The sequence below is a fragment of the Mauremys reevesii genome, linkage group 10 (genome assembly GCF_016161935.1).
Source record: "Mauremys reevesii isolate NIE-2019 linkage group 10, ASM1616193v1, whole genome shotgun sequence".
NCBI classification, from domain to species: Eukaryota; Metazoa; Chordata; order Testudines; family Geoemydidae; genus Mauremys; species Mauremys reevesii.
Window position 1 is genome coordinate 40,595,971 of NC_052632.1, and position 19,651 is coordinate 40,615,621.

Below are 19,651 nucleotides of genomic sequence, written 5' to 3' on the forward strand. Positions count from 1 at the left end.
GACAGAGCAAACAGTGAATTTAATCTGCATTCTGACTGCAACACAAACATCAGAGAGAAACAGGGGCCCTTTAAACAAAGAGTGGGGATAAACATCCAGCCAGCCACCTGGCCAGCTTGAGTGAAAATGGGACCAGACTCCAAATTCAAACCAGGACGATATCACTGAACAGAAGCAAGCCTCAGAAAAGGTCAGCACCATTTACATGAAAGAAGGACTGCTCAGCTTTGTGTCCTCTCTTTGCAAACTGGAATTGCCTGGGTTCTATGTGCCGGAGAGAAAGCTCTTGGATTCTGCAACCAGGAACCTAGATTAGGTTTTGTTAAATCAAACAAAAACTATAAAAAATCAGACCAGTTATCAAAAGCCCAGCCAACACATTGCTGCAATACACAGTGCTAGTGCTGAACAAGGTGGGCAAATATTATAGCACGGTAAATCCACATTCCTGACACATCTATAAAGTAACCTATGCGGCTAAATGCAGATAGAAATCACAAATATCTGAGAGAATAGACACCTTCTAGCTCACGTATGTAGCACAATCTATAGATTATGTATTAATTATATTGATCAGTTATGAATTCCCAGTAATCACTCTGAGGTTTGATAGGTTCTTGTCCCAAGATCAGGCCAAGTATTATTACAATTACTGTTCAGTTAGGATTCCTGATGTGCACAGTTGCAACACTCACACTTTAGGAACCCTCCTGTATTTACAAATAGTTTATTAATTCATTTAGCAAAGTCACAAACACTCTAACCCAGCAGAGTGGATAGATATGATATAGAATGTACATCTGAACATCAATATACTCACACTATCCCTTACAGAACAACCTGAAATGTTAGCCAATATCTTCCTCATCACCACTAGCCATCATTCTGGCACCTCCCAACAGCTACCTCCCTCTCTCCTCCTGCCCACAGGCTGGATACAACTTTTATATGTTACGCTGATACCACTATGTCTAATGCCTGTTCAGCTGGGGTTTCTCCCCTCTTCCTTATTTATATTTCTTCACACTACTAAAGTTGAGGTGTCCTTCTCCTGTAGGTTAGTATATTAATGATCTCAACTTATCATATACATCAATTCATTGCCATGGCACTCTTGTTGTCAGGCCGCTACGGATGTTCTATCCAAAAGCGGGCATTTGCTCATGTTCCTGTGGTTGGCTGGTGTCATTATGGACAAAATTCCTCTCTACACATTCTAATTCCAATTCCCCAGAACTTAGGGTGATCATTAGACTATTTATCTGTGCCAAAGTTCATAGGCCTCAAGCCCTGTGCTACATGCTGAAACCAATGTCTTACAGGGCACAGGCCTGCAGGTTTCTAATGCTAAAGCTAGCTCTATATACTGCACAATCCACAATCCACCTCTCCCACCCGAGCAGGATTTCTCCATGCAGTGTATATTCTTTGGCAATTTGACATAATGTAATTTACTATGGTTCTCATCTGAGGCACAATATTAGCAAGACTGGCAAGTTACTTTTCATGTTCATCTCTCTCAGGTATATACTTTGTCTTATGCCGAGGTGACTCTGATGATAGATGGGACAGGATACCATGGATGATGGCTGCATGAGTGGCTGGTCAGTGGAATTCTCAATCTTTTCCCTCAAGTCCTCTTTCATCTTGAGCACTGAAATGAGTTCTCGCTTCCTTCAGGTCTCTAGCAGGCATTGTATAGGTAATGTTTCTGATAGAGTTTGCTTCCCACAACTCTTAGTGGCAGAAAAGGAAGAGATGCTCTGTGGGATAGCTGCCCAGAGTGCACCGCTCCAAATAGCGCTGCAAGTGCCGCAAATGTGAACATGCTATTGCGCAGGCAGCTGACAGTGTGAACACACAACAGCGGTTTCCCTTCAGCGCTCTCTGAGCGGTGCTGTAACTCCCGGCGCTGTAACTCTGCCAGTGTAGACATACCCTTAGACATGAGCCAAAATCTAAGACACACGCTACCGTTTCCATTTCAATGTTAGGTTTGTATGCATTAACGCTGCCAGGGATAATCATTTATGTTGCTTTTGGGGATTGGTATCTTCAATGTCTATTACATGTACTAATCCAAGTTTTCATTTTTTTTTTTAAATTATGTCTCTTGTCCCCATGGTTGTGCAGAGAACCTTGAAGATTGTATAAACAGAGTATAAGCCAATGCAGTACTGTGAGCATGAGTCTGCAGAGAGCCTGAAACAACATGTGTGAACTGCCCCATTCATTCCAGTGGGACTATTTATTCTAAGAGCTAGTTTACACTGGCAACATTAAAGTGCTGCCGCGGCAGTGTTTTAACGTGGCTTGTGTAGTCGCAGCAGTGCTCTAAAAACAGTCCCAGCATTCTAAAAAAACCACCTCCACACAGGGCTGCCCAGAAGATTCAGGGGGCCTGGGGCAAAGCAATTTCGGGGGCCCCTTCCATAAAAAAAAGTTGCAATACTATAGAATACTATATTCTCGTAGGGGCCCCTGTGGGGCCCAGGGCAAATTGCCCCACTTGCCCCCCCACTCCCTCTGGGCGGCCCTGCCTCCACGAGGAGCATAGCTCCCAGTGCTGGTGCACTGTCTACACTGGTGCTTTACAGCGCTGAAACTTGCAGCTCAGGGGGGTGTTTTTTCACACTCCTGAGCAAGAAAGTGGCAGTGCTGTAAAGTGCCAGTGTAGACAAGCCCTAAAACTTGCTGGAGGTTTCTGCTAAAGTGATTAGCCCTGAAGGTCCGCTTTCTGTGGTCTGTTAGATCTGCTACCCTAGTCCAAAGTGGTATTGCTCCAGGCCATGTTACTTGCAGTCGTTTAGTAAAGAATGTCCCATGCTACCAGTGCTAATGAGTCCCCAGAACAGTTACATCTGTTCACACAGTTAGCTCATATTGCTGAAAGTCAGTTGCGGCTTGCACAAAGCCATCTGTTTCCTCCTGTTCCTCTGTGAGACCAGTTTGCTCTGCATTCCACAGTTGCCACTCTGCCCTGGCTGCCAGGCACACTCACCTTGGCCAGATCAAGGGGTGTTTTTACTTCCTCTGCAGGTAGGTTGGGCTCAGCATACAGAGATGTTTCTTGCTTGTTCCTTCCTTTGCGTCTCCCTCTCTTGCCTTGGTCTCCAGCCCGATGCACATCTGAAATCTCTAAAGGGTTGTGCAAAGAGAAAGGAAGGTGCATTAGCTAGCAACAGTGAATATTGATGACCTCTTGGGGAGGGTGATCACTTGGTTTTAAACCTTCAAAATGGGCAGAAAGGGAGATCCAGGACCAGCTGCAGAAGATGCTTTGCAGCCCTACTAGCATCTGCTAATCAAGTAAGTTTTGGTTACTTTTGATACTTTCATCCTACCACCCACCCTCTACTTTGACCCACCGTCTCTTTTTCTATACACTGGCAAAGGGTCGGAAGCCGGCTGAGAGGACTTTCTCCATCGGGTTACCAGCTCTTCTATAAACTGACTCTTCTTCCCATCTGTCCCCTGGATGAGGTCAATTACATACTCTCGGATCTCCTCCTCATTTTCAATTGACAAGATGTACCTGGAAGGGGACAAAAGAAGAAAACTGATAACATGAGTATATTTTCCAAGAGACAGGCAACACCAAAGCTAACCTCAACTTCCCCTCCACACTCTTTGAATCAAGTTACTGCAATGAGCATGGGAGAGAAGACGTTACAAAAAAGGCCCAAGAGGAAGACACACATCTGAGGAAGATATGTTTGGAGAAATCCCTTGTTATTTCTGGATCAGTGAAAAAAAGGGGAGGGTCAGATACCTTTCCAACCCACCCCCTCCCCACCAACACAATGACAACTGCACTCTCCCTACTATCAAAGGAAATTAAAACCACACTGCTCACTCCATACTCCCGAATATCTAACCACAAATCAAGTCCAAGACAATCTCATCGGTTTAAATATTATTGAAATAAATATTTCCTCCTTCTACTTGTCTACAAACACCAAAATCTTTTTTCAGAGTGGTAGCCGTGTTAGTCTGTATCAGCAAAAAGAATGAGGAGTACTTGTGGCACCTTAGAGACTAACAAATGTATTTGGGCATAAGATTTCGTGGGCTAAAACCCACTTCTGAAGTGGGTTTTAGCCCACAAAAGCTGGGTTTTAGCCCACAAAATCTTATGTACAAATAAATTTGTTAGTCTCTAAGGTGCCACAAGTACTCTTCATTCTTTTTATCAAAATCTTTTGTCCTTCTCTTTCACCTTTGAATGGAAGAATATCAAAGCACTTTACAAACAAACCCCCTTAGAATCATAGAATCTCAGGGTTGGAAGGGACCTCAGGAGGTCATCTAGTCCAACCCCCTGCTCAAAGCAGGACCAAACCCAACTAAATCATCCCAGCCAGGGCTTTGTCAAGCCTGACCTTAAAAACCTCTAAGGAAGGAGATTCCACCACCTCCCTAGGTAACCCATTCCAGTTCTTCACCACCCTACTAGTGAAAAAGTTTTTCCTAATGTCCAACCTAAACCTCCCCCTCTGCAACTTGAGACCATTACTCCTTGTTCTGGCATCTTCTACCACTGAGAACAGTCTAGATCCATCCTCTTTGGAACCCCCTTTCACGTAGTTGAAAGCAGCTATCAAATCCCCCCTCATTCTTCTCTTCTGCAGGCTAAACAATCTCAGTTCCCTCAGCCTCTCCTCATAAGTCATGTGCTCCAGTCCCCTAATCATTTTTGTTGCCCTCCGCTGGACTCTCTCCAATTTATCCACATCTTTCTTGCAGTGTGGGGCCCATAAGTGGACACAGTACTCCAAATGAGGCCTCACCAGTGCTGAATAGAGGGGAATGATCACATCCCTCGATCTGCTGGAAATGCCCCTACTTATACAACCCAAAATGCCATTAGCCTTCTTGGCAACAAGGGCACACTGTTGACTCATATTCAGCTTGTCGTCCACCGTAACCCCTAGGTCCTTTTCTGCAGAACTGCTGCCCAGCCATTCGGTCTCTAGTCTGTAACAGTGCATGGGATTCTTCCGTCCTAAGTGCAGGACTCTGCACTTGTCCTTGTTGAACCTCATCATATTTCTTTTGGCCCAATCCTCTAATTTGTCTAGGTCCCTCTGTATCCTATCCCTACTCTCCAGCGTATCAACCACTCCTCCCAGTTTAGTGTCATCTGCAAATTTGCTAAGGGTGCAGTCCACACCATCCTCCAGATCGTTAATGAAGATATTGAACAAAACCAGCCCCAGCACCGACCCTTGAGGCACTCCACTTGATACTAGCTGCCAACTAGACATGGAACCATTGATCACTACCTGTTGAGCCCGACCATCTAGCCAGTTTTCTATCCACCTTACCGTCCATTCATCCAGCCCATACTTCTTTAACTTGCTGGCAAGAATACATACATGGCAGATGAAGGAGTTAATCCTGACCTATTTCACAGAGAGGTTACATGATATGCCCAAGATGATGCAGGAAATCTGTGTCAGAGCCAGGAATAAAAAACCCCAGGGCTAACAAATCACAGCCCCGACCTAAACTGCTTCATAACCTATACACATAACACATCAAAATGAGAATGCCCACATAGAACAGACTGGACCTTCACTTTAAAAGTGACTGATGAAAATGGAGGAGAAAAAAGGTTGTACCCATGTTTGTTTCTTTATGATGTACAACAAAGGCCCAAAACATTTTACATGTACTGGAGAATTTCCTGAGGGTCCCAAAGAGGTAGACTGAGAGCGTCCCAATCCTTAAGGTGCAGGAGTACTGATTTTCTTCCAACTGTTTGTACCACAGTGTTTGAGTTAAACCGGTGTTGAACAATAAACAAAACTGTAAACAATGTGAATAATCTGTCCTTTGCAAATCACGTTGCACTTGCTTGGTATCTGCAGTGTCATAAACCCATTAATTCTCTAATCATTCATAGTGTCTTCCAGGAAAAACAAGAATCTTGAACGTAAAAGAAAGCAGCTGAAGCGGAGGGAGATTAAAAAACAAAAACAAAAAAAACACCTTTCAGATTATTTTTATCCATCAGAAAGAAGCAAAAGAAGGGCAAACCCAGTTTTTCCTTTGCACGTAACCTTCCAGGGCTCATCCAAAGATGAATAAACAATAAACTGCACAGGAGCTGACACATCTACCTTCGAAGGCTGAAGGGCTAAATGAGCTCTGCTAGGAATCAGACACAACTAAGCCATTCCCTGTCCTGAGACACCCAGTGCTGCATTTAGAGGCTCGCCCTAAAGGTTACAAAGTTACCTCTGAATTTGGAAAGGGACTTCAGGTGAGGAAATACCAGCATGATTAAAATTCTCTCTCCCTTGGAAAGGGATACAAATCCACTTCATAATGTCTATATGAGAAAGACTGCAGGTGTGATGGGAGAGAAGAACTGGCACAGTTATACCATAGGGAGAAAGACTATGGATGGGTCTTCCCAGCACAATTAGCTCACCATACTCAAGTTTACTGCACTCGAGTACCTGTAGAGGAACCATAATTCAATGGCTGCTTGGTGTGGTGCTCTGTCCCACTTTGGTGGCACTAGACCATCTACAGATTGATGAGTCTGATACAGCAGTGGTTCTCAACCAGCGGTACACGTACCTCTGGCGATACACAGAGGTCTTCCAGGGAGTACATCAACTCATCTAGAGATTTGCCTAGTTTTAAAACAGGCTACATGAAAAGCACTAGCGAAATCCGTACAAACTAAAATTTTATACAGACAATGACTTGTTTATACTGCTTTCTATACTATACCAGTGTTTCTCAACCCGGGGTCATGATTTATTTATAATTATATGGTAAAAATGAAAAAGTGAGCAATTTTTCAGCAATAGTGTGCCATGACACTTTTGTCTGATTTTGTTAGCAAGTAGTTTTTAAGTGAGGTGAAACTTGGGGGTATGCAAGGCAAATCAGCCTCCTGAGAGGGGTACAGTAGTCTGGAAAGATTGAGAACCATTGTGTACAGTATTGGCTCATACACAAAGCTTAAGAGGTCTCAGATTCGATCCTGCCCATCAATGACTGGGGTCTGCCACCGTTACAAAAACACTCAAATGACAGAATGAATTGATTAGCTGCTGTCAGGTGTAACTTGAGCAGTGGCATCCCCACTGCATTACTAGCTCAAACTTTCCAACAGATGCTACCTAGCTGGAGCTTAAGGGGCTGTCTATACTAAAAAAAAAAAAAAAAAAAAAAAGTGGCAGTCTCAGAGCTGGAGTCAACTGATTTTGGTTCGCTGGGCTTGTGCTACAGGGCTAAAAATAGCAGTGTAGACATTCCCGCTTGGGCTAGGGCCTGGGATCTGAGACCTGCTCCCATTGCTGGGTTTCAGAGCCCCATTTTTAGTGCTGCAGCATGAGCCCAAGTCTGTTGACCTGGGCTCTGAGACTCACTGCCGCAGGGGTTGTTTTGCAATGTAGATGTACCCTACAGCAGCACTTAACTCAAGCTAGAGATTTGTGTGCGTGAACAGACTTTGAGCTCTGAGTTATAACTCAAACTAACTGGTGTGAAGACACACCCTATGTCTGTATACAAACAAGTGAGATAGAAAAAAAATATACGCAGCAAGAAATGTTGCATTTTAAAAAACCTCATCTTTGTTCCACGACTGTTAGCAGCAGATGTTTAAACAGGATGGTCCTGGAAAGGCTTACATGCATGCTTAACTTGATGTATGCGAATAGTGCCATTGACATCAGTGGGACCACCCATGTGTATAACATTAAGCAACAGTGTAAGTCTTTGGAGGATGGAGGCCTGAATGGAACAATCCCCTCTCCTCCTCTCCATGGGAACTGTATCTACCTTTGGTTTAGCGGAGGGATGGGCAAAACTGTAATAAAAATATCATTGTTAAACACAGGCCACTCAGCTGTAACATGCATTAACCCCTGCACGTGTGCCAATCAGTGCACTGCACAATACTTTTATTCAACAGGGACACCAACAACTACACCTCGCTTAAACAAAAAACAGAGCCAATAAAAGAAAAAATGGAAAAGAGCAAAGACTCCTTTTTGCAAGAAAAGCTCCTTCTCTTCAACATCCAGTGTACGGAGCTTTAGGCCCATGAACAGTGCAAAACAGATGTATGTAGTAGATTAGTTCCTGGCTCCCGGAGCTCCCAGGGACCAGAGAGACAGAAAGACCCACCAGGGCCCATCCAGGCCACCCCAATCCAAACTGGGTGGGGGCCCAAGTGGGGTCAACTGAGCCCTACAGCAGGAGCTACAGAGCTGCAACCTGACCAGTCCAATTTGAATCGGTTCTTCTCTCTTACCCCTCCCACCATCTACCCAACCCTCTCTCTCCCCGCGCCCCATTTACCCGCCCCTCTCCCTTCCCCCACCTTCTCTCCTACACTTCCCCTCCCCCCGCCCCCATTTACCCGACCCTCTCCCTTCGCCCCCCGCGCACCCCACGATCTCCTCGCTGACATCCAGCCCGAAGTCGCCGCGCAGCTGCTGGATGCACCAGGCCAGGAGCGCCCCAGCAGCGGCCATCTCTGCCCGGGGAAGGGAGATCTGGGCGCACCGCCAGCCCCAGCGGCGGCTGGTGCAGCACTTCCGGCCCGCCGTGCAACACGTGCCTCAGCGCCGGGTTCCGCCGTGCTGCCGCCCCCCACCCCCCGCCTGACCCAGGCCGCGGGGCCTGAGGCGGCCCGGCGGGGGTGCCCCCGGGCCCGGACGGGAGCGCTGGCACCCGCACGGCCTGGGCCGGGTCCTTCGCGCAAAGGCCTGGAGTGAGGGATGGGCGCGCCGGGCCGCTTAGCCCCGTGGGGGAGCCCCGGGGGCCAGTCCTCACCTGAGCCCGGTCGGGGCCTGCACAGTGCACATGCTTCAGAGGGCCACGCCCGGCCGGCGCTCCGCCTGGGGGCTGTGGTGGCCTGCACTGGGAGGGAGAGGTGCCAGGCGGGGCCTACACTCCCTGCGGGGTCTGCACTGGCCGTGGGGGAAAGGAGGTGTGGGTCTGCAATGGCTGGGGGTGGGAGGAAGGTGATGGACTCCAGTGGCTGGGAGGTGGGGACGGCAGAGGGTGGTATCAAAAGCAGGATAGCTTAGCAAGTCCACATTGAGCTTTAGCTTCACTGCAAAAGTGTCTTTTTACACTGAGAAAGCAACAAAGAGTCCTGTGGCACCTTATAGACTAACAGAAGTATCAGATGCATCCGACAAAGTGGGTATTCACCCACGAAAGCCCATGCTCCAATACTTCTGTTAGTCTGTAAGGTGCCACAGGACTCTTTGCTGCTTTTACAGACCCAGACTAACACAGCTACCCCTCTGATACTTTTTACACTGAGGTGACTAACTTGACGGAGCATCTTGCTGTAAAATCCTGGTGGAGACAAGGTACAGGTTTTTTCCTCCAGGCAGCTAATCTAGGTCGACGCTGTACCCCCAACCTGGGGTTTATTTTGACTAGATGCATTGAGGTACAAACTACAGCCCTTGTCTCTGCTAGGATTTTACACTGAGATCCTATCTCAAGTTAATAAAAATGAAAATATAGACTAGGTGGCTGGCAGGAAGATAAGGACTTGGACTAGAGCCGTCAATTGAGTACAAGTCAAATGTGCGGGAAATGGCAAAGGAAGAGAGTGCGTATTGTTTGTTTTTGGCCAAGAGGGAGGTGAGTGAGGCAAGTGGCAGCATTCTAACAAGTGCACGTGGGTTACGGCAAATAAGAAGTCTTTCATTAGTAGTATTAGTACTGAGTTCCTAGAAATATGCCCACCAAAGCAATGATGGTGCCCATCAAGAAATATGCCCAGCAAGGATTCTTGAGAGCCTTAGAAGGGTAGGAACCGAAGGCTAGTTTCCCTCTCTGTGTGACAGAACTCATAGGCTCAGTGACAAACAGTAACAATCATAAGTGTACAGCAAGCACCACAAAATTAATAGGTGCATTGACAGTGTTATATATATTGTTATACACCAACCACCACACAATTCCTAACAGGCATCAAAACTGCAGGATCAGGTTGAGCACAGTACACATTACTGTGGCTCACTGTTAACGTGTTCTTTCAAGTCTTCCCTCAGCCGTATAGCTCTGCATTGAGGTCTTCAAACACCCATTGTGTCTGGCTGTTCAAACACAACAGACAGCCCCTTCAACCAGGCAGCAATTTATCCCCCACCCCCCCTTGCCTCACAGACACTGTGCAGAACATAGCTGGAAGCTATAACCACTGGAAATTTTTTCTCACAGAGATCCAATCTTGTGAGTAAACAATGTCATCCTCCCTGCAGTCTACCAAAAAAGCACATTCAACTGTCATTCTCCACCTGTTGAGCCTGTAGTTGAAACTTTCCTGGATGCTCTTGAGGTGGCTGGTTTACGGCTTTGTGAGCCAAGGGAAGTAGGGGTAAGCCTAGTCCTCCAGGATCACTTCTGGCATTTCTACATCATCAATGGTAAGCCATCTGTCAGGAAAGAAAGTCCCTGCTTGCAGCTTTCTAAATAGTATAGTGTTCTTAAAGATACAAGTGTGATGCTGGCAGACCAGGCGCCAATTCATATCAAAGCCCTAGGCCTCAGCCAAACACTGACAAATACATATGGCATGTCTAACCTAGCAAAGTTACAGCTCTGCTCAGAGAGCGCAGAAAGAAAACCGCTGTTGTGTGACTGTACAATAGCGTATTCACACTTGCAGCGCTATTTGGAGTGGTGCACTCTGGGCATCTATCGCACAGAGCACTTCTTTCTCTTTTGTCACTAAGACTTGTGGGAAGGTGGAGGGGATCGTGGGGCATCCTGAGTCCAGTCCCAATGCCACGTGATGCATTGCTTCACATCCCAGCAATCCCTGTGCTTCCGTCATCATTTGGCACCATCTTTCAACGGTTTGTGTATTGTGCGCCCTGCCTCTTTCAGGCTGCAGAAATGGATCCTGAACTGCTGGCCGGTATGCTGCTCGCTCTGACCAACACGCTCTGACCAACAGTGGAATTATTACTTAAACTATAAAGGCAAGAGGAGTGCGACATTGAGCTCACCACGTGAAGTAGCTACGACATGAGATTGCTTGTGGTATTCACGGATGTGCTGACCACAGTGGAACGCTGCTTTTGGGCTTGGCAAACAAGCACTGAGTGGTGGAATCACATTGTGATGCACATCTAGGATGACGAGCAATGGCTGCAGAACTTTCGGATAAGGAAAGCCATATTCATGGGTCTGTGTGATGAGCTTGCCCCAGTCCTGCGGCACAAGGACACAAGAATGAGAACTGCCCTGTCACTGGAGAAGTGCATGGCGATTGCACAGTGGAAGCTGGCTATTCCAGACTGCTATCGATCGGTCGCTAACCAGTTCGGAGTGGGAAAGTCGACCATTGGACTCGTGTTGAGGGAAGTGTGCGGGGCCATTAATCGCATCCTGCTCCAAAAGATTATGACTCTGGGCAACATGCGTGACATTGTGGATGGCTTTCAACAAATGGGCTTCCCTAACTACAAAGGGGAGATAGATGGCACGCACATTCCAATTTTGGCACCAGACCACCTAGCCACCGAGTACATTAATTGCAAGGGGTATTTCTCAATGGTTCTCCAGGCTCTTGTGGATCACTGTGGGCCTTTCACAGACATTAACGCAGGCTAGTCCAAAAAGGTGCATGACACATGCATCTTTGGGAACACTGGCCTGTTCAAGAAGCTGCAAGCAGGGACTTTCTTCTCAGACCTGAAGATCACCGTAGGGCAGTGGTCCCCAACCTTTTTTGTCTGGCGGGCGCCAGATGACAAGCCACGGAGGACCATGGCGGTGGATACTCACCCACTGGCCAGCACTTAGATGCCCCGGCGGGCGCCATGGTGCCCGCGGGCACCGCATTGGGAACCCCTGCCATAGGGGATGTCGAAATGCCCATTGTGATCCTGGGAGACCCCGCCTACACCTTAATGCCATGGCTTATGAAGCCATACACCAGGCAACTTGACAGCAGCAAGGAGCAGTTCAACAACAGGCTGAGCAAATGCAGAATGACTGTTGAGTGTGCATTTGGCCGTTTAAAAGGCCGCTGGCGATGCCTGTATGGGAAGCTGGACCTGGCCGATGACAATATTCCTATGCTTATAGCCACACGCTGTATGCTCCATAATATTTGTGAAGGGAAGGGTGAAAGCTTCACTCAGGGCTGCACCTGGAGGCTCAGCACCTGGAAGCTGAGTTTGAACAGCCAGAGACCAGGGCTATTAGGGGGGCACAGCGTGGGGCCATAAGGATCAGGGATGCCTCGAGTGCCCTTGTGCCTCGAGACAGCAATTTGAAGCTGAAAGTCACTAATATTTGCTGCTATGTTTGGGATTGCAGTGTTTGTAATGTTAGGAGGTGACTGGTGCACATGATGCAATAAGGGGGTGTCATAGGTTTATTCCCCACTTTGAACTTTAGCCTCCACAAGATGGGGACCTGCATGGACTCCTCTAAACTTAAATTCTAGTTTAGATCTGGTAAAGCTGCCACCAGCTAGAAATTCCAGTGTCTAGCACACTCCATGTTCCCCCAAACTTTTCCTGGGGAACACAGATCCCAACGTCCTTGGATCTTAACACAAAGGGAAATAATCCATTCCCCTCACCTCCCCCTCCCTTAGCCGTCGGGAGAGATCACCTTGATTCAAACTCCTTGAATCAAAACAAAGAGGGATTCCCTTTCCCCCCTCCCTCCTCCTCTTCCCCTGAGATTCCAAACAAGGGAAGAAATCAATCAGGTTCTAAAAAGAAAAGATTTTATTAAAAGAAAAAAAAAAAGAAAGTACACTATCTCTGTAACACCAAGATGAAAAATATACAGGGTCTAGCTTATAAACTTGGAGAGACTTCCCCCCCCCCCGCTCCTTTCTCAGAATAATCAAAGTAACAGCAAATAGAAATAAAGATATTTCTCCAGCAAACACACAATTGCAAATGTAGAAATTAATTATAAGACTAAACCGCCTTTCTAATACTCACTATACTGAATAGAAGAAAATACTTCAGGGAACTTGGAGAGCCTGGAAATATGTCTGGCCCCTCTTAGATCCAAAGAGGGGACAGCCCCCAAACAAAGAACACAAACAAAGACTTCCCTCCACAGAGATTTGAAATTATCTTGTCCCTTGATTGGTCCTCTGGTCAGGTGTCCGTCAGGTTACTGAGCTTGTTAACCCTTTACAGGTAAAAGAGACCTTAACCCTTAACTATCTGTTTATGACAGGGGGTTTAACATAATTGCATGTTGTTTTGCAATGCTCTTTTTGCTTTCACTTAACAGAATAAAAATTGCTTTCAAACCACACAATTCTTTTATTAAAATACAACAAGCAGAGGAGAGAGTCAAAAGACAAAAATACATCAGCAGGGAGGGGAAGGGGGGAAGGGAAGGTCTCCAGAGGAGGAGGGGTCCTGGGACGACTACAGATTTGTGTATGGCCAGGGATCATACCCAACTTTCTCCTTTGGAGTACAATGCAGCGGGTGCTGTACTTCTGCAGGGCCAAACTGCAGAGGGTTGGGTGTTAAGTGCAGTGGGTAGTGGGAGTCCACACTGCTGGACTGTGAGGAGGGAGGAATGGAAGGCTGCTGGTCAAGAGTGGAGCCAGAAGGTTGATAACAGCATGTTGGCGATGGGGGCGGCGGAAAGGGGTGCATGGGAAAGAGTTTTGTGACAGCAGCTGCAGGGGAGGGCAATCATGGAGCTGCTCGGTTTGAAGAGCTAGTATCACCTGCAGCATGTCCTCTTGGCACTCCATAACATTTAAGAGCGGCTCCATGGCTTCTTTCTGGTGTGCCTCATTCTCCCTTCAGTCCCTCTTCTTGCTGTCCCGCCACTCTTTCAATTCCTGTTTCTCAGCAGCGGAGTGCATCATAATGTCACGCAGAAAGTCCTCCTTAGTTTTTCGTGGCCACTTTCAAATTCTGCACAGCTGTTCTGCCACCAGTAAGGGAGGCTGGGCTCCCAAGGTCATCTCTGAAGTTTAAATGCAACATTTTACAGAAGCAGTATTTTTTTGAAACACAGAAAACACTGATTCAGTGCTTTAAAACACAGCCAGTACTCACACACCTGCCACTAACTGGCTGACCCCAGGCAAGCACACATGAGCCACAAGACCCCCAAAATGGTGAGTAGCCACAGGTGCAGGGTAAATCACTCTTCCCAGACCCTGCTGTATACTGGGCACGTGACTCTTGGGGAGAGCCAGCACTATGGGGGGGATTGATAATCGTTCCTGTCCCCACACTTTCCACAGGATGTGTTCATTATGGAAGATAATTCCATGCTCACCCTCAGCAGTGAGGTAAGGGAGGGTCTTCTCCAAGCCTCTGGCTTCCACCCTGGCCCGTATGCGGCTCGCCTGTGTGCAGCAATGTTCCCCCCCTCCGTCCTCCCCATGATGGCACAGTGGTGCAAGAAAGTTACCATAAATGGGGCAAGAAACAAAGCAGCTCTGCCGAGGAACCTCCGGCAGTGGATTGCCCAGTATCTCCATGAGAGTTTGCTGGAGATCTCTGAGGCAGATTCCCGTGAAGTGAGGGAGTCAATCAGCACCCTGTTCCACTGCTCAGAACAGGCATGCGGTGGGAGACAAGCATGCTTTCTGCAACCCTCCTGCTTCCAACAAATCACTTCAGCAATTCCTAAAATCAGATCCACTTACCAGGGGCCTTCTCTCCTGTTTGCACTTCGCCAAGACTGCTGTGACTGGCTAGCCTCCTCCGGGATAGAAAAGAGCTCCTGACTGCATGCATCTCTGGCCTCCAAGCCATCCTCTGCCTCTGGGTCCCCCTCCACATCCTCATCCAAGATTTTCTCTTCCTGGCTCGGTCCACTCTTGACTGGCATGCGAGCCAACAAAGTATCCACAGGGGCCTTTTCAGTGGAGGTGGGGTCACTACTGAGAATCACGTCCAGCTCTTTGTAGAACCAGCAGCTCATGGGCACAACACCGGAGCAGCAGTTGGCCTCCCGCACCCTGTGGTAGGCGTTCCGCAGCACCTTCATTTTTACCCTCCTCTTCAATGTGTCCTGGTCATGGCCCCTTTCTATCATGCATCGTGAAATCTGTTTGTAGGTATCATAATTCCTATGGCTAGAGCGCAGCTGGGACTTCAGAGCCTTCTCTCCCCAAATGCTGATGAGGTCCAGCAGCTCAGCATTGCTCCAAGTTGGGGATCGCCTGGTGCATGAAGCAGGCATGGCCACCTGGAAAGATGTGCTGAGACCACTGCATGCATCACCGAGCAAACAGGAAGGGGACTTTCAAATTTGCCAAAGAATGTACAGGGTGGAGCTGATGGTTGGTCACCTGAGGGCAGGGCAGTAGAGTTCAAAATGATGATCAGAGAGGTGAGAACAGGCATTGTGGGATACCTCCAGGAGGCCAATCACAGCACTGTAATTGCCACGATGTCTACACTGGCAGTGCAGCGCTGTAGCCCTGGTGCAGAAAACTGTACGCCTCTCGTTGGGGTGGGTTTTTTAGAGCGCTACAACTGTGCAGTTTCTGCACACTTAGGGGCTTGGCAATGTGTACGCCTCGTGAGTTACAGCGCTCAAAGCTGCTTTACAAACTTGCCAGTGTAGAGGGTGCCATAGCTGAATTAGTTTGCCTCACTTGTGTGTCAACATTGTTAAAATAGATGTTAAGTTTGTAAGAATGTGTTTAGACTTTATGAAATGCTTGTAGGATCCTGCATGTATTAAGCACATTTATAACATCTGTATCCCATACGAGACATTGTGGTTCTCTGTAACTGTGTAACTCAAACAAGAAAGGAGCATTAATTGATGTAAAATGCTGGCTTCCTACAGAAGGTGTTAGGCCCTGTCCACCAAGAAGGCCAATTGAAACCAAATGGCCCATTGTGAAACATCAAAGAACAAAGACTTTGTTAACTGCATTCCTTCCCCACCCCCCCCCATGAAGAGGAGACATGCCAGTGAACTCATGCCATCAGTTTAAACTCTGGGGAGAAGGGAATAAAAATCCCTAACAAGAAGGACTTGTCTTGACGTACAGCACTACAGCAGCGCGTCTGCACCAGTGGAGCTGCATTGCTGTAGCACTTTAGTGAAGACACTACTACACCAATGGGAGAACTTCTCCTGTCAGCGTAGTTAATCTGCCTCCCTGAGAGGTGGTAGCTGAGCCAGCAGGAGAAGCTTTTCTGTTGCCATAGCACTGTCTACACAGGGTGTTAGGTCAATATAACTACATTGCACAGGGGTGTAGATTTTTCACACCCCTGAGCAACATAGTTATATCGATACAGGTCTGTAGTGGAAACCTGGCCAAAAAAATTGCATCTCTATGTTGCATAGACTTTGGGAGGGCAAGATTTCTAAGCATAAGCAAAGGATCCCCAGCTGCTTACTCTCAGTTAGCCCTAAAGGATGTATAGAGCTTGCATGTTACAGCAGCTTCTATCACCACACCTTCTGGAACCTAAGACTGTAATTCATGTGTGTGTATGTTTACCTGCTTTGAGCTTGTAAATAACTCTCTTCTTAGCTTAAAAAACAAAAAACAAACAAAAAAACATCTTTAGGTAGTGTATTATAGACTTGGCTACAAGCATTGTCTTTGTTGGAAGATCTAAAGTGCAGTTGACCAGAGATAAGTAACTGGTCCTTTGGGACTGGGAGTAACCAGAATATTGTGATTTTTGGTGTAAGGGGCCATTTGTCACAAAAGCAAACATGCCTAGGTGGCGAGATAGATCAGAGTATCTAAGGAGACTGTCTATGACTCCATGATAAAGCTGTTCCAGCGTTTGAGAAGTTCACACTTGATTGTTGGTGAAATCTAAGTATAGAACCCACAATCTGTTTGGGGTTTGTGTCCTGTTTCTTAACAGTCTGCCCTGAGGTTGGTATTCATGCTGTTGAACCAGTGCACAACACCTTGAAAACAATCATCATGCGCCTTCCCTGACCAGCCAAAAGTGATGTCGGTGAAGCATCCTTGATTATCCACCAATATTTGCATAACCATGGAAGGTAGCCCTTTCTCTTGATAGACTCTGGCGCAATGTGGGCTAATGCCAAAATAGCAGGGGTGGCTCCAGGCACCAGCGCAGCAAGTGTGTGCCTGGGGCGGCAAGCCGCGGGGGGTGGCGTGCCAGTTGTTGTGAGGGTGGCCATCAGGCTGGCTTCGGCAGCATGCCTGCGGGAGGTCCGCCAGTCCCGCGGTTTTGGCGGTAATTTGGTGGTGGGTACGCCAAAGGTGCGGGACTGGTGGACCTCCCGCAGGCATGCCGCCGAATCCGCGTTACCAGTGGACCTCCCGCAGGCATGCCGCTGAAAGCCACCTGACTGCCGTGCTTGGGGCGGCAAAATACATAGAGCCGCCCCTGCAAAATAGGGATATGCATGCCATCTGTTGCTCCACTCGTTCTGGTGTCCCTGTGCTGGAGGGCTGGGGCGAACTTGGCACACAGATCCAGGAATATGGTCTTGTGCATCCAAAAGTTCTGCAGCCCTTTTTCATTGTCCCAAACCTGCACATTGGACTGAAAATCAACTGCAACAAGACAGATATCATGACCTTTAATATTGCCTCACCATCACCAGTACGGATAGAGGATCATGTTCTCACCAATGTAGAAACATTCACATACTTGGTCAGCACCATGAGCCAGGACATCCGGACAGGGCTGGATTAACTTTTTGTGGGCCCGGTGCCAAACATATTTGTGGGCCCCCATTGGGGAAATAGGTCATGCGATGGGGGCCGGTCCACAGAGCAAGGGGCCAGTTGGGGGCAATGAGGCACAGCGCAGCAGGAGTAGCAGCCCAGCACAAGGGCACTGTTTACAAACCCACAACTGTTAGATGCACACTGGCCCACCCAACTCTGTGCTGCCAGCATGCCCCTTCCACACTGCCCCCCTTCCCTTATGCCCAGTGCTCCCTCGCCCAGAGACCTCCCACACAGATCCCTATGCCCAGTGCCTCCAGACCCACTATGCCCAGCACCCCCTGCCCAGACACCCTGCTCGCTGACCTCCCACCACAACTACACAGCACCCTGCACACCATACCTCCTGCCCAGCTCCCCCACCCACAGATCCCCTACTGTCCAGCACCCCCTTCACAGTCCCACCATCACAGCTGTACCCATATTCCTGAGGGAGTTCTGCATCAAATTCTGTGCATAATATTTTAAAATTCTGCCTTTTTAAATTTTATTATTAATTTCTTTTTTACAATACATAAATGTGGAAGCTCCACCATGGCAGTGAGGAGCACAGGCCACTGGCTGCATGGAGGTGGGAGAATACCCTGCAGCCTCCCCCGCCTCCCAGGACAGGGACTTGGCAGTGAGGCTGAACCTGACCCTGACACAGCACAAGGGCCAGGCCTACCACAGAAACACCCTAGGGCCCTGCCCCTTTTGCGCCAGGCACACCAGATGTAGGCAGCAAGGCTCAGCCTGGAAGCAGGATCCAAGTGCAGAGGGACTTAGTGTGGAGGGATCCAGACGGGGATAAGAGGGTTCTGTGTGGGGCAGTCTGGGTGCAGGCAGCTCAGTGGGGGATCTAGATGCACAGGGAGGTTCCAGGTGCAGGGGTAATGGGAGTCTGCAGGGGGGACCAAGTAAAAGTGGTTGGAGCTCAGTGGGGGGGGGGCTAGGTGTAGGGGAGGTGGGGTTCATTTGCGTGGGGGTCCAGGTGTAGGTGGTTGGGACTCAGTGAGGAGGGTGTCTGGGGGGGCTCATCAGGGTGGTACAGATGCAGGGGAGGTGCGGTTTGTCAGGGTGAGGGTTTGATGGGCCTGCTTAACAGGGGAGCTCCGGCTGCAGCCAAGGGGATCCGCATGCTGGGCCCCTGCTTCTCCTATCCCCTTCTCTTCCCCATCCCATGCCCCTTCCCCACCACTCCATCTCCTCCCCAACCCCTTCCTTCCCCCCTGCCTCTTCCCCCCACCCCCATATCTGTACCCCAGAGTTCAGAGTGGGGGGAGGAACCCTGACAACATGGCTAAGTTGATGGAAGTCTTGACCTAGCTGCTGCTGCTCTAAGAGGTGGGTTAACTACAGCAATGAAAAAACCTTCTGTTGTTGTAGGAAGCGTCTATACTACAGCAGCACAGCTGCAACACCGTAGCTGTGCTGTGGTAGCACCTATAGTATAGACATGCCCTAAGATATCTCTGTCTATTTCACACTTCTGTAAAATTCCATCACATTTAGTGGTTCAACCCAGACCAGTGAGAGGTTGTGTCACCACCTGTCTGTGACCCTTGGTACCTTACAATGCTCTCCTGATGTAGCTCCCTGTATGGATGCTCCCATCCAGCATACAACCATCCACTCAATTTTTGAGTATTTAATGCCCTGGCTCACCAATTCTGACTATAGCAGCCTGGTAGTTACATGACTGCCACATTCCAACAGCGTTGGTGGCTACTAGCCCAGTGACCCCAACACCCCCCGAGTCTGTCCTGAAATGTCCAAAACCCTTCTAGAACATTCAGAGGAGTAATGAGGTCCATTGCTCCTTTAAAGGCACAAAAACACGGCAGTTTGTGGCTTTAACTGGAGTTAACAATCACTTCAAGCACAGTACTGAGGTGGTTTAGATTAAAAGTAAAACAACTATTTAATCAAAAAGGGAGGTTGCAAGTGAGTTCAGGGATAAGGTATAAAGACAAA

The 19,651-nt window shown here is 48.1% G+C and overlaps 1 protein-coding gene across 3 annotated transcripts in view; it reads right to left on the reverse strand.

The window, feature by feature from the left end:
- Nucleotides 1-8,949, reverse strand: part of TRIP4 (thyroid hormone receptor interactor 4) — a 47,690-nt gene extending 38,741 nt beyond the window's left edge. For 2 of the 3 annotated variants that reach the window (XM_039492777.1, XM_039492775.1), the window contains exons 1-3: nt 8,419-8,570; nt 3,369-3,535; nt 3,002-3,138 (exon numbers count right to left, since the gene is read on the reverse strand). In XM_039492777.1, coding sequence (XP_039348711.1) covers nt 3,002-3,138; nt 3,369-3,535; nt 8,419-8,504 — 390 coding nt within the window. In that variant the 5' untranslated portion in view covers nt 8,505-8,570. Of the gene's footprint in view, nt 1-3,001; nt 3,139-3,368; nt 3,536-8,418; nt 8,571-8,805 lie in introns of those variants that run through there. The other variant, XM_039492776.1, reaches the window with a different exon arrangement.
- Between the last annotated feature and the right edge of the window lie 10,702 nt (nt 8,950-19,651).